The sequence below is a fragment of the Lissotriton helveticus genome, chromosome 8, assembly GCF_964261635.1.
Source record: "Lissotriton helveticus chromosome 8, aLisHel1.1, whole genome shotgun sequence".
Taxonomy (NCBI): Eukaryota; Metazoa; Chordata; class Amphibia; order Caudata; family Salamandridae; genus Lissotriton; species Lissotriton helveticus.
Window position 1 is genome coordinate 279,196,816 of NC_136069.1, and position 12,460 is coordinate 279,209,275.

Genomic DNA, 12,460 nt, shown 5'->3' on the forward strand with positions numbered 1-12,460 from the left:
GGGCTCCTCCTTCACATGCCCATGTCACTTTGGCCGGGAGGATGTCTTGTAACTAGGTCACATCTTACTGTCAGCACCACTTTTGGTGGGAGGAGAGGTGGTAAAATTGGTCAGATAAGGCAGAGGGTCCCCATTTAGCCTGCTCCACCCCTAAGGTGGGACAGGCGATGTGAATCCCTTTCCTGAAAATCCACCATCTTGAGATGCTGGAAAAACCTCCTATAAGGGTGGAGTAGTGCCGCATACCAATAGACACCTTAAAGGTAGATAGCCCATTGGCTATCACCTTGTAAACGCGCCTAAATTCTGTATTTTGATGGCTCACCAAGACCTAAACCTCAGTTTTATCAGACCAAAGAAGACCACGACAAGAAAGACCCCCTGCACAAGAACTGAAGCCCTGCTGCAGAAGAAAAAGACGCCACACTCTGCCAGCTGCTCCAAGGACTTAACAAATCACTGCCTGCTGTGTCGCCCTGACCCAGCAAGGACTCCAGGGACCCAGGAGCTCCTACAGCCTTCAAAAATCACAGAGAAGCTCCCTTGGAGTAAAGGTATCATTCCCCTCCACACATCAGGCACCAATCCCGCGAGGTCTGGTATGTCGACTTACTGCTCACCAACGACCTTGATGTAGCACTGAAGCAAGAAGAGGTACAACAGCTCCAGATGGTCTAATCTGCCTCTCCACCAAGTTTGGAGGCACAAGGACCTACTGGAGCTGCAGCATATCACTACCTGAGGTACCAGACTCCCAATGGCTAACAGCGAAAAGAAGAGTCTACTCTGGACCCCCAAAGCACCAGAAGGGAGGACCCATTGAGGGACTTTAAGACACCTGAGACGACTTCCTGAGTGGCCCGCTGTCCCGTAATCGGCTCTCCAATTTTCCTGCTCCTAGCCGTGAGGACCTCAAGATACACAATGCCTAGCTGACCTGTTCAGTCTGCACCTGGCCCTACCTGCCCCTGCATCGTCTAACTAGCTGTGCTCCCATGGAGACCAGGTCTTGTGACCTCCTCCCTCCATGAAGAACCACTGGACTTCTCTGTAAGTCCTACCGTGTAGTGTGTTTTCAAGTGCCCCCCTTCTTCTTTGCGCACCAGCATCCAAGACTCTCACCACTCTGCTCCCGGCTGGTCAGGGATGCTCCCGAATCTTCTCCTGCTGGAACTTTGGACCAGGTCCTGACATCTACCTAAATGAAAAGGTGAACTTCGTGAAAGCATTGCCTGATTTTATATGCATTTTTTTCCTTTTTCCTATTGTTTCATATGGTGCGCAATTGCGCACAAAAGTAATATTTTTTCTGAAATTTAAAAAGTCGTAACCCTGAAAGTACCTACCTTTGAACTATTTTCTTAGTCTTAAAAAATTAATAAAAATCAACTTAATTTATATAAATTGGTCTCGGATTTATTCTTCAGTGTGTGTCTCATTTATGCTTCTGTGAGTACAACACATGCATTGCACTACCCTCTAATACGCGTAAATGCTCATCCACGCTACCACAAATAGAGCATTAGAATCATCTGCTTTTACTGCTGTGTACCATTTGGGGATTCTCTGGACTATCTGCACAGTGTACTCCTCTTTAGTACACTATATAGAGATCCAGCTCCCTATATCCCTCTTCTGCCAAAACTGGACATGCTTAGAAACGGGCCACCAAAGTATAAAGTGACTTATAAAACATATACTTCATAAATATTGCCTCACTTAAATTTACCTATCTTCTCCCACACAGCCTGAACATAAATTGAGATCTTTCGAAAGAGTCACACTAAGGAAGAAACAGACTTAGGAAAGCCAAAACCATCACTATGAAGCACTTCATGAAGTAAGTTTATTCAATGTTTTTCCTGTGCTTGATTTAAAAAAGTAAATATAGTTGTCAGTGTGTACTTTTGTTGCACAAACTTTCCCTGTTGCCGTTGTTTTTGGAGGATCTAATGCAATAGAAACTGTAACATGTTTTTTACTGTTAGCTGCTTTATTTGGTTTTTTAAAAGGTTGTAAAACCATCTGCTTTTTTGATATTTTGTTTCATTCATGATTTTTAATAGTTCACAAATTTCAACAGTGATCTGTCTCAACCGGTAACCCTTCGCTACAACAGGCTTGTTTGGGACTCTTTAGAACAATTGTTGGACTTTGGGTGAACAGCATATGTATTAGGACTTTTACATGTTTTATTGTGACATTGGTCTGGATTTCATGTTTTCTGTTGTGGGTTCTGAAGCACGAGCAGCCTTAGGATCCCAGAGCCAGACTGGAGCCTAGTTCAATTACATTTGTCTGGTTCCTACTTCATGATGCGATAGTTGAGCAATGTGCTTTGTGAAACATTCAAAGTACCCTCATCCATCTGCACCAGATTGATAACCAATGGTCATGGAATAGCATTAGGAAATTTGAAAATACCATCACTAGTCGCTAAAGTGGAGCACAGTAGCTGCTACATTGTGGACAAAATGCCCGGTACCAATGCGAGTCAACAAAGACGCCATCTGGGTGTTTGAAACTCCCAAAAAACAAGTAAGCTCTGCACATGTTGTGATGGACTCGATCACGTCGAGGCCTTTTCAACTACCCGATACCTGAGCCAAAGGAATTCTTTATTCATTTCTTCATAGTCCCAGAGTCAGGCATTTCCAATAAATGTACAGTGCCAGAAATTGGAAAGGTGACATTCCCATTTCTTTGGCCATCCTTTTCAATTCTGTCCTCTCAGCCTCTAGATGGATGTGGGTCTGCCTGACATTGAGAGAGAAGAAGGTCAGTTGGCAGGTTGAATTTACCTTACTTTGCGGATTCTACCCATCTCCATTTCTTGCTCTTACCCAAGAACCCAAAATGATTGGGTTACTTATGGGTTAATCATGATGTAAATGCACTTGCATAAAATCAAGCATGGTAAAGCTAACCCATTTTTTTTTTTTTTTTTTTTTATAGTAAAAACTTTTATTGAGAAATAAAATAAGAGTTACAGAGATGGGCCTACAACCACACGGGCTGGCCGCTAGTAGCAACGCACAACATAAGTAGCGAACGATCATTCCCGTGGCCGGGCACAAGGAAGATACCAATTATTGCTCGAAGGATAGGACAGGACATGACAATTTTTATAATAATCATGAAAACAACAAACTCTAAAACAAGGCGAATGCACAGTAATCAAGTCAGCCCATGAGGCGGAGGGGAAAGCAACGAATCAGGAAGACAAAAGCAAAGCAATGAAACGCGGCTTGGCCGGGGGGGGGGGGGCAGCGGGGAGGGCAGGAAAATCCTAAAACCATATGAAAAATTTTCGGGAATGTCAGCCTAGGGAGATAGGGTCACATCTGGAGCGTCAACCAGGGGAGGGGCACAAATATCTCCACGATATGCATTCCACTGACCCCAAATCTTCGTCCACGCCCTGGGTCTGCCCCTAGCCACATAGACGGTCTTCTCTCGGAACATGGACCAGTCCATGTTATCCTCCCACACCGAAACTTCGGGAGGCCTGGATGCGCCCCAAAGTTGCGCAATGTCCCGCTTCGCGACCATGTATCCCAAGGTCGCCCATCTGGTCTGGGCCACAGAATAGTCAGTGGGTTCCCACACGTTCAACAGGCATCGTCGGGCCTCAGGCCGCAGGGTAATACCAGTCACAACAGTCATCACCGCAAGCACATCAATCCAGTAGGCTGCTACCACCGGACACTCCCAAAGAATATGCAGAAATGTGGCACTCATCCCACAACCACGCTTACATAGACCATCCGGGGAAAAACCCATCACAACCAGACGGGGACCAGTTACATACACCCGGTGGAGGATCTTAAGTTGAACCAAACGGAGACGGGCGGGGATGGCGACCTCTTTCGGAGAAGAGAGTGCCGACTGCCAATCCTCGTCATCCAAGTCCAATCCGTCATCGACCCAAACCTCCCGAAGTCGGACCAATAAGTCAGCGCGATTATTAATAAGTTTCTTGTAAATAAGGGAGATAGTGCTATCGGGCAGGTGTCCATCCAGTATACGATCCTCAAGGGGAGAGGACTCGGGCAGGGTCACATCAGGAGTCAGAACTGAGGCCAGGGCATGCCGGACCTGCAAATACCGAAAAAACTCTCGATCACTCAAGTCATATTCTGCCTTAAGGGCCTGGAAAGACTTCACTCTACCCTGCACACAGACGTCACCCACTTTACATATCCCAATCATATCCCAGCGGTCAAAGCCCTTAGTAGACCAGAGACACCCCAAACGTTCAGAAGCATAAAGCGGGGTCGCCATTGTCAGCCGGTTCTCCCATCCCAAACTCACATTCGCGGCGCGCCACACATTGACTGCGATCCTGGACGGGCCCACAAGATGGCGCCCGGCCGATCTGGAATAAAGCGCTCTATTAAAATCCCCTCCCGGCAGCTGGAGTCTATCCATCTCAAAGGCCGGATCTCGACCCGGGGAATACATTACGTGATTAATGGCAGACAGCTGGGCAGCCCAATAATATCTCTTGATATCGGGAAGCGCCATGCCCCCGTCATACCAAGGGATAGTAAGTTTCGCAAGGGCGATACGTGGACGCCCGTCCCAGATCAGTTGCCTTTGAAGACTCTCGATCTCCCGGAAATAGGTAGCAGGAATGTCGTCATAAGAATTTTGAAGCGCGTATAGGAATCGCGGCAAAGACATCATTTTAAAAAGAGCAGCCCTGCCTAGAGGAGACAGGGGTAGCTTACGCCAACGGGCCACATCCAGTCGCAGTCTAAGAAGCGGGGGAAGGAGGTTACGCTCGAACCGGAGTGAGGAGTCCAGCGTGATAAAAATCCCCAAATATTTGAAGCCAGAGTGGACAACCTGGATAGGAAACCTGTCCGGTAATGGGGGCAAAACACCCGAAAGAACATATACACAGGACTTAGCCCAATTAATAACCAGACCCGAGTTAGCACCAAACGAAGTAAGAACGTCGAATAAGACATTTAAAGATTTACGCGGGGAAGTAAGATACAGAAGAATGTCATCCGCGTAAAGCGAGACGCGGTCTTCAAAATCCGGTGACCAACGGATCCCTTTGAGTGAAGGTTCCCATCGAAGCCACGCAGCCAACGGTTCCAGAGCAAGCGCGAAAAGCAACGGAGACAGGGGGCACCCCTGACGGGTCCCCCTACCAAGACAGAAGGGGGCAGAAACTCGACCGTTTACTACTACCTGTGCCAAGGGTTCGGCGTATAACAACTTCACCCAACCAATAAACTCAGGCCCAAAACCGAATTTCTCAAGAGCTGCCCAAAGATAGGGCCACTCTACCGTGTCAAAGGCCATCGAGGCGTCCAGCGAAGCCAAAATGGCCGGCTCCGTCAGTAGCCCCGCCCTCGCAACAGCTCCGTGGAGACGGCGTAGATTGAGAGCCGTGTTGCGATGCGGGATAAATCCGGACTGATCCGGATGAACCAAGCCACTAATGACCGCCAAGAGGCGGGTTGCCAGGAGCTTAGCCAGGACCTTGGGTTCAACATTCAAAAGGGAAATGGGCCTGTAAGACGAACAAAGGTCCCGAGGTTTACCTTCTTTGGGAATAACAACTATCGTAGCCAAACGCTGATCATATGGGAGAATACCCCGGTCGCGGGATTCCAAAAACATGGCACGAAGATAGGGCGCCACCTTGTCAGGACGTAGCTTGTACAATTCAATTGGCAATCCATTCGGGCCCAAAGCCTTGCCCGAACGGAGTGAGCGAATGGCCGTCGCTATCTCGTCCGTAGTAAAAGGGGACTCCAAAGAGACTCGGTCTAAATCGGAAACACTGGGCAGAGCTATATCACGCAACAAAAGGCGAGAGTCATCAACATCCCGTTCAGACACAGGGGTATAAACCGCACGAAAATAATCCGCAAAACATTCAACTATTCCAACCGGGTCTGTCACACCCACGCCACCCGAAGTCTGAATCACAGGCACCACACGATTCGCCCTCTCCGTCTTATCCAACCATGCCAGTAATTTACCCGCTTTGTCCCCCACATCATACAAACGACCCTGTTGCTCCCGAAACATCAGTTTAGCCGCATCTGTGACCAAAGACTTATAAGCAAATTGCTTCAGACCCAGGGCGTGGAGTTTATCAGATGTAACGTTCGATTCTAGGTCAGCCTCTATCTCAGCAATCTCCCTCTCAAGGTCTACCACCTCCCGATTCCTCGCTTTCTTGGATTCGGCAATAAGGGCGAGGGCCTGCCCGCGAATCACTGTCTTAAAGGCCTCCCACAGGGATACAGCAGAGGAAACGGAACCCTCGTTGTCCAAAAAATAATTGTCCAAAGACTTAATCAAGAGATTGCGGGTCTCGGGGGAGGTGAGGTACCATGGGTTGATAGGAGCCACCCGGCCCGCCGCCTCCACCCCCACCTCAAAACAAAGCCAGAGCGGGGAATGATCAGAGATGCCCCGGGGAAGGTGCCTAATCTCACGAACCGCTGGCGACTGCGCCGCAGGCATCAGGAAATAATCCAGTCTAGACAGACTCCCATGGGCCCCAGAGTGGAAAGTGTATTGAAGCTGAGTAGGATGCATAAGTCTCCAGCAATCCACCAAGCCGAACGTATCCAGAAACCCACCCAACCACTGTTGGGACAAAGGGGTGTCCCTCGGGGGGTGACGATCATGTAGACCGGAGAGCACAGAATTAAAGTCACCTGCTATGAAGAGAGTACTATCAGGGAGGTTCAACAACACACGGCCCAAATCGGAAAAGGTAGAGGTCTGTAGACCAGGGGGCACATAAACGGCCAACAAGGAAAGGGTTCGACCCTCATAGCGACCCACGAGGACGGCGTATCGCCCCCGATCATCAAGGATCACATCATCAATAGCTAGGGGGAGGGAAGCCCGGACAAGGATACCCACCCCCCTGGAGCCCGTGGTAAACCCCGAATGTGCGGCGAGGCGATAGCCCCACCTATTCATTGCACGACATGTATTGCCTACCAAGTGAGTCTCCTGCAGAAAAACAATATCTGGAGACAAACGTCGTATACATCGCAACACCACACCCCGCTTAATACGATCCCCCAGACCATTAACATTCCACGAAATAAACCTCAACCCGCTACCCCCATCCCATAAAGTAATGCTGTAACCCCCCTCCAATGAGCATGACATCAAAAACATCATTAGCAAGATAGAATCGCCTTGAGAACACAACACACAAACATCAAACTTCCCATCCACCCACCCCCCAACAAACAAGAAAACACCCCCCACCCTGCACCCCTGCAAGAAGCTAAAAAGCCACCCCAACATGCAGTGTGCCTGTCGCCCAAGAACCCCCATTCTACAAAAAGACCCCGGAGGAGGAAAGGCTCTGACCCACCCGCCACCCCAACAAGAAAAATAACAAAGAGATCACTCAGACAGCAGAGGCACTTGGGCATAGAATCCCAGAAGAAATTACTTGACACGAGGACCCGGGCATAAACAAACAGTTCAGCTCTCTACACCACCCTCAGCACCACCCGGGTGGGCGGCGGACTCAGCCGCAGGGGGTCGGTCCGGCAGGGAGTCCAGCCAGTCAGTCACAGAATCAGGCCGATCAAAGAAAAAGGTTCGTTCATTGTACTCAACTCGCAGCCTGGTCGGAAAAAGCATAGCATAGCGCAGTCCCATGTCCCGGAGACGCTTCTTGACTCCACGGAATCCCATACGCTGTTCCTGCACCAGTTGAGAAAAGTCCGGATAAAAGTTCACCGTGGCATTCTCAAAGGCCACCGGGCCCTTCACACGTGATGCCTGCAGGATAGCGTCCCGATCCCTATAGTGGAAGAGTTTCGCAACAATAGGCCTCGGCGGGGCGCCGGGCTTACCTTGGCCTCCCGGAACACGATGGGCACGCTCAACTGCGAAGAACTTACTCAGCCCAGACGGAGAGAGGTAGTTCTGGATCAGGTCCTCAACCAGGAGATCAACAGAGTGCGGTTCTGGATTCTCCGGAACGCCGACCACACGCACATTACAGCGACGTGCCCTGTTCTCAAAGTCCTCCAAGCGCCAGGTCATGAAATCGTTCACCCTACGGAGATTGCCAATCTCTGTCTGTATCTCCGAGACGTCTGCCGTGAGGCTGGATGACTTGAGATCCAATGACTTCACCTTCTCATTGGTTTTAGATAGGTCGGCCCGAATCAAGTTCACATCAATGGCCACGGTGTCGATTTTGTGGGCCAAAGCTTCATATTGTTGACCTATCGTTTCCTTTATGCCAGAAATGGCGCCCATGATGTCCTGCAAGGACGGTTCCGTTGATGCGTCTACGATGTGATCAACCGCTCTTGGGCCAGGCAGGGCGGCTCCGGGGGACCCCTTCGCATGGGTGTAACGGTCCATAACGTTAGACTGGACCGGGCCCCCACGCAGGGGCGTCTTGGTCTTTCGTGTCTCTCGGTCCCCTCTGCCCGCCATGTCGGCAACCGCGCCACCAGGAGACTCACTCGACCCGATGGAAATGGCCACAGGAAAGTAGGGCGTCGGGACCAGAAGGCCGCTGCAAGGGTACCACTAGGAGAGGACCAGCTTGAAAGGAGAATAAGCCAGCCAACGGCCCGACAGCCGTACCGTGTGCCGGACCCAGCCCAGGCCAGACTCCCCTGCCAGATGTCTCAGTCTGAGGCAGAATCGAAACCGAAACTTAAGAGGGGGACCCACAAGTCCAATCCCCCTGCCGTTGTTGTTCAACTCCGAGTCGGCCAGAGAACCTCACCAAGTCCCGGGCACACCCCAAGGGCGGACCCCGAAAGTTCAAATCGCCATATCTTCGGCGCCCCGGGTCCAAATCAAATTCCAAAAATCACAGGAAGATCAGCCCAGCGTCCTCTACATAAATCCTCGTGAAGAATCAGGATATGTTCAGGATATCATGCCGGGAGTGGCGGGGGTCCGGAGAGCGCTGTGCTCACGCAGCCATCACGGATGCCCGCCAAGCTCCTCCCCAAGCTAACACATTTTGACCTGAGGGATATTTGCTGTATTTCTGGCGCCATTATTTTATTTGCCTTTTTTACTCTGCTACAGCCACATTTTTTTCTACGCAGGCGTATAAGCATGAACATGCTATATTTCACACATGAGTCAAGATATAAAGCTGGGTCTGGTGGCTCAGAGGATTTAAAGCCTCCACTCTGGGGATTTTTGTTGAACCCCATGGCCACAAGTTCAAATCCTGGTAGGTCCACTCAGTCACTCATCCTACAGAAGTCAATAACATGAGTACCATTGGATTAGGAAATGATAAACATGAGTTTTCAGACAATAGCATCAAACAGCCCACTCAGGGGTGAATACATACTCTATAAATAAGCCTTTTGTGCTGTTTTTTGCCCCATTGAAACCCAATACATGCAAGGAGATGATAGGGTTGGCGTAGCTAATGAAGCAGAACATGGCTACACTGTCGAAGGATTGTGGGGCAGTTTGTACACCGTCTGCCTGCATTGTCATTGACTTTGCCCAGTTGCTTCTATCCATAAGACAGATAACATTTCACTACGCTGGCTTAGCTCAAAACACACTGTTCCAAATGTCTACGTCGCCATTCGAGTCACTACGCCAACACTGTGCTACAGCGGCTGTTTCATGTGAGGGCTTTAAACAGGATGGAGATGATGCTGGAGCGATCAGTTACACTATGGAGAGCATTCATTAACTTTTCATGCACTCCTTCTTTCTTAACTTAATTAGGTCTGCTTTATTTACCACAGATCTGTGCTTGCTCTTGCTCATCTTTCAATGGGAGGGCTTTTCTCCATAATTGTGAAGCAGCAAAAAGCTTTGTTAAATGTGAGCAGCTCCTCTGTGGACAGCTAAACTGCTGTCCATATGTCTGCCTGGGTGGAATACACAAGCTGTAATCTAGCTGCTGACCTTTCCGCTCTTTTATTCGAGAAGGCACATGTGTTCTGTTGCCCAGAATTATTTAGGGAATCCTTAAATTACTGGCTCCTACTGCGGTTTCTCCAGCTCCTCTCCTCTTACCGGGTTAGTGCCTTCAAAGACGGCTTCTTTTTGTGTCTACAGGCCCTGGACTGGACCTCATTCTAAAACCGGTAAGTGTTGGTGATCTTTTTAATGCTACGGTGGTGCCATGTCCAGCCTCTTCCTGGAGTTTGGATGGTCTCACTCTTAGTCGCAACACGATTTGGATGTTTTTCATTATATTCCTAGTTGAGCCTAATGACGACGATTGCGGACATTTATGGTCTACTTGTTTCTGTTTGTCACTGAATCGCCATTTTGATGGAAACCTCTCTCTCCCTGTGGAGGACTGGATTCAAGTTTTGGACACTTCTACAGATCGTCCTGTTTCATACAACTACCATGTCCCTACTGGGTACTTATCCCACCTATTTCCATCTTTCTTGGATTCCATGAAAGTGTTTCCTTGATGCCAGTGCCTCTCTACTATGCATCTCCTATAAGGTGGAAGATTTTCAATCCGCAAATTGAGCTACTTTATTTGTGTGCTTTTATGAAACAGGCATACTGTATTATTCCCATCTGTCTATTTTTTATGCTTACAATAAAACCTTTCGTATTATCCCTACCGCAACAGGATACCATGTCGATGCACCAGAATTACTTATTTAGTTATTTCTAAATCATTGTCTATCGTTGCACCTGCTCGTGAAGGTTGTGAAAAACTAATGGGATGGGCTGTCAAGAGTCTTCGTTGCCCTTCAACAGAAACACTTTTTTTTTACCTGAAGGTTTCAGTTCACACATAATCGACACTTTTATATTAGTTTGTGATGGTGGTGACATTTCTGTACTGCTAATATTGTCCATGGTATTTGTGATACCCGTTGTTTTTATTTTTAATTTGTGTCTTCAATATGTTAAATACTTTTTTTTCTGTTTGCTGTTTCTATTACCGTTTATCCTCATTTATTTACAGTATCCAATATTTACTCACACTTTCCAATGACTTTGCTTGGTGAAATAGCTTTACATCTTTTTGTGTTCATACTGTATTCATTTCTATAGTAGAGAGCTGGAAGCGTACGGCATCCTTAAAAATAGGAGGTTGAGGAAACTCCCCGGTTAATGCAAGAGAGATAAGATCAATACATGTTGTTCATTTTGTATTTTTTCTGTTTACAAAAAGACAGGAGATATGGCATCCTTTCCAGTATTCCCCTTGACTAGGCAGTGCAAAGAATCGACATTATCAATTTTGAACTTGTGGTTGAATAGCTGGGAGGCTTGAAAATCGTACCACTTAGGTGAACATGCAGCAAAATAGTCGATAGCGAATCCTTAATTGCGATTTTTAAGGAATCGCAATTAAAGATTCGCTATTGGCTATGCATGTAGGAATCGTAAATAAATTAGCGATTCCTACAAATTCCTTAATTCCTTAATTGCTTCACATCAGCCCTCAGTCAAATACTAAATATCTCCTGTGTAGAATAAGTCATATCAGGCCTATGTACATTTGTGCTGTATTAATTTTTACAGTCTTATTTCCTATCTGATAACACAGAAAGACAAGGGGGCCCAGGTATTAAACTTTCATGCAACACAGGGCAGCAAGCAAAGTTGCTGCTCTCCATTGCATTAAGGGAGAGAGTAGAAATGTTCCATATTTATAAAGATATGAAGCATTTCTGCCTCAACCTGCGTTGTTGCACTGTGTGCTGCCTAGTGCCAGGCACCCTGGCAGCATGGTGCACGGGTGCCTGCTTTACAGAGATGATTATTATTATTATTATTATTATTATTTGTGTGCAGAAAGGGGCACCTTGGAGGCGTTTTCCTCCTTCTATGTCTGCTGCAGATTGCCTCCTCTGTAGGCAGACAATGAGACTAATAAATCTTTTATTTTTACATTTAATACAGCGGGTAATCCTTTAGCAACATTTCTGAGACTACTACTACATCGATAATGCTTCACCTTTTTGTAAGTCATTATAAAAACATTTGGGTATTTTTTAAACTATCTACAGTATATATATCATGATCATTGTTCTGGGCAAATCTTTCACATTCCTACTCCCTAATTATAGCACCCTATATATCCTGTGGACTGTAGTGCTTTTAAATAAGTGTGCACTGTTGGCAACATTGTTCTCTCTTCCTACTTGCGTTGTTACAACTGTGTATGGTTACTTTTCATACCCCCATTATCTTGGAAGTAGCACTCTTCCAAGTTCTTGAAAGTTCATGTGACATGTCTGTACTACTGACTTCTTCACAAAGTTAGCGGCCATCTTTTGTATTGCTCCAATTACTAGGTACTTTTATTGACTTCTTCATCCCTTTTCCCCATACCTGCGGTTTATGCAAGCAGGTCACTTATTTTCACAATACCAGTTCACGGTTCACATTTTGTGTCTACATTTAGTTTCTTTTACGTATTTCATCTTTCAGTCCGTTACAGTTAATTGCTTTTGCAAATCGCCCCCATTCATGA

General features: G+C 47.3%; 1 protein-coding gene across 3 annotated transcripts in view; it reads left to right on the forward strand.

The window, feature by feature from the left end:
• The window catches only part of ELMOD1 (ELMO domain containing 1), a 420,914-nt gene that overhangs the window by 99,421 nt on the left and 309,033 nt on the right, over positions 1–12,460 (forward strand). For all 3 annotated transcript variants that reach the window (XM_078657035.1, XM_078657034.1, XM_078657036.1), the window contains exon 2: positions 1,748–1,840. In XM_078657035.1, coding sequence (XP_078513161.1) covers positions 1,824–1,840 — 17 coding nt within the window. In that variant the 5' untranslated portion in view covers positions 1,748–1,823. The remainder of the gene's footprint in view (positions 1–1,747; positions 1,841–12,460) is intronic.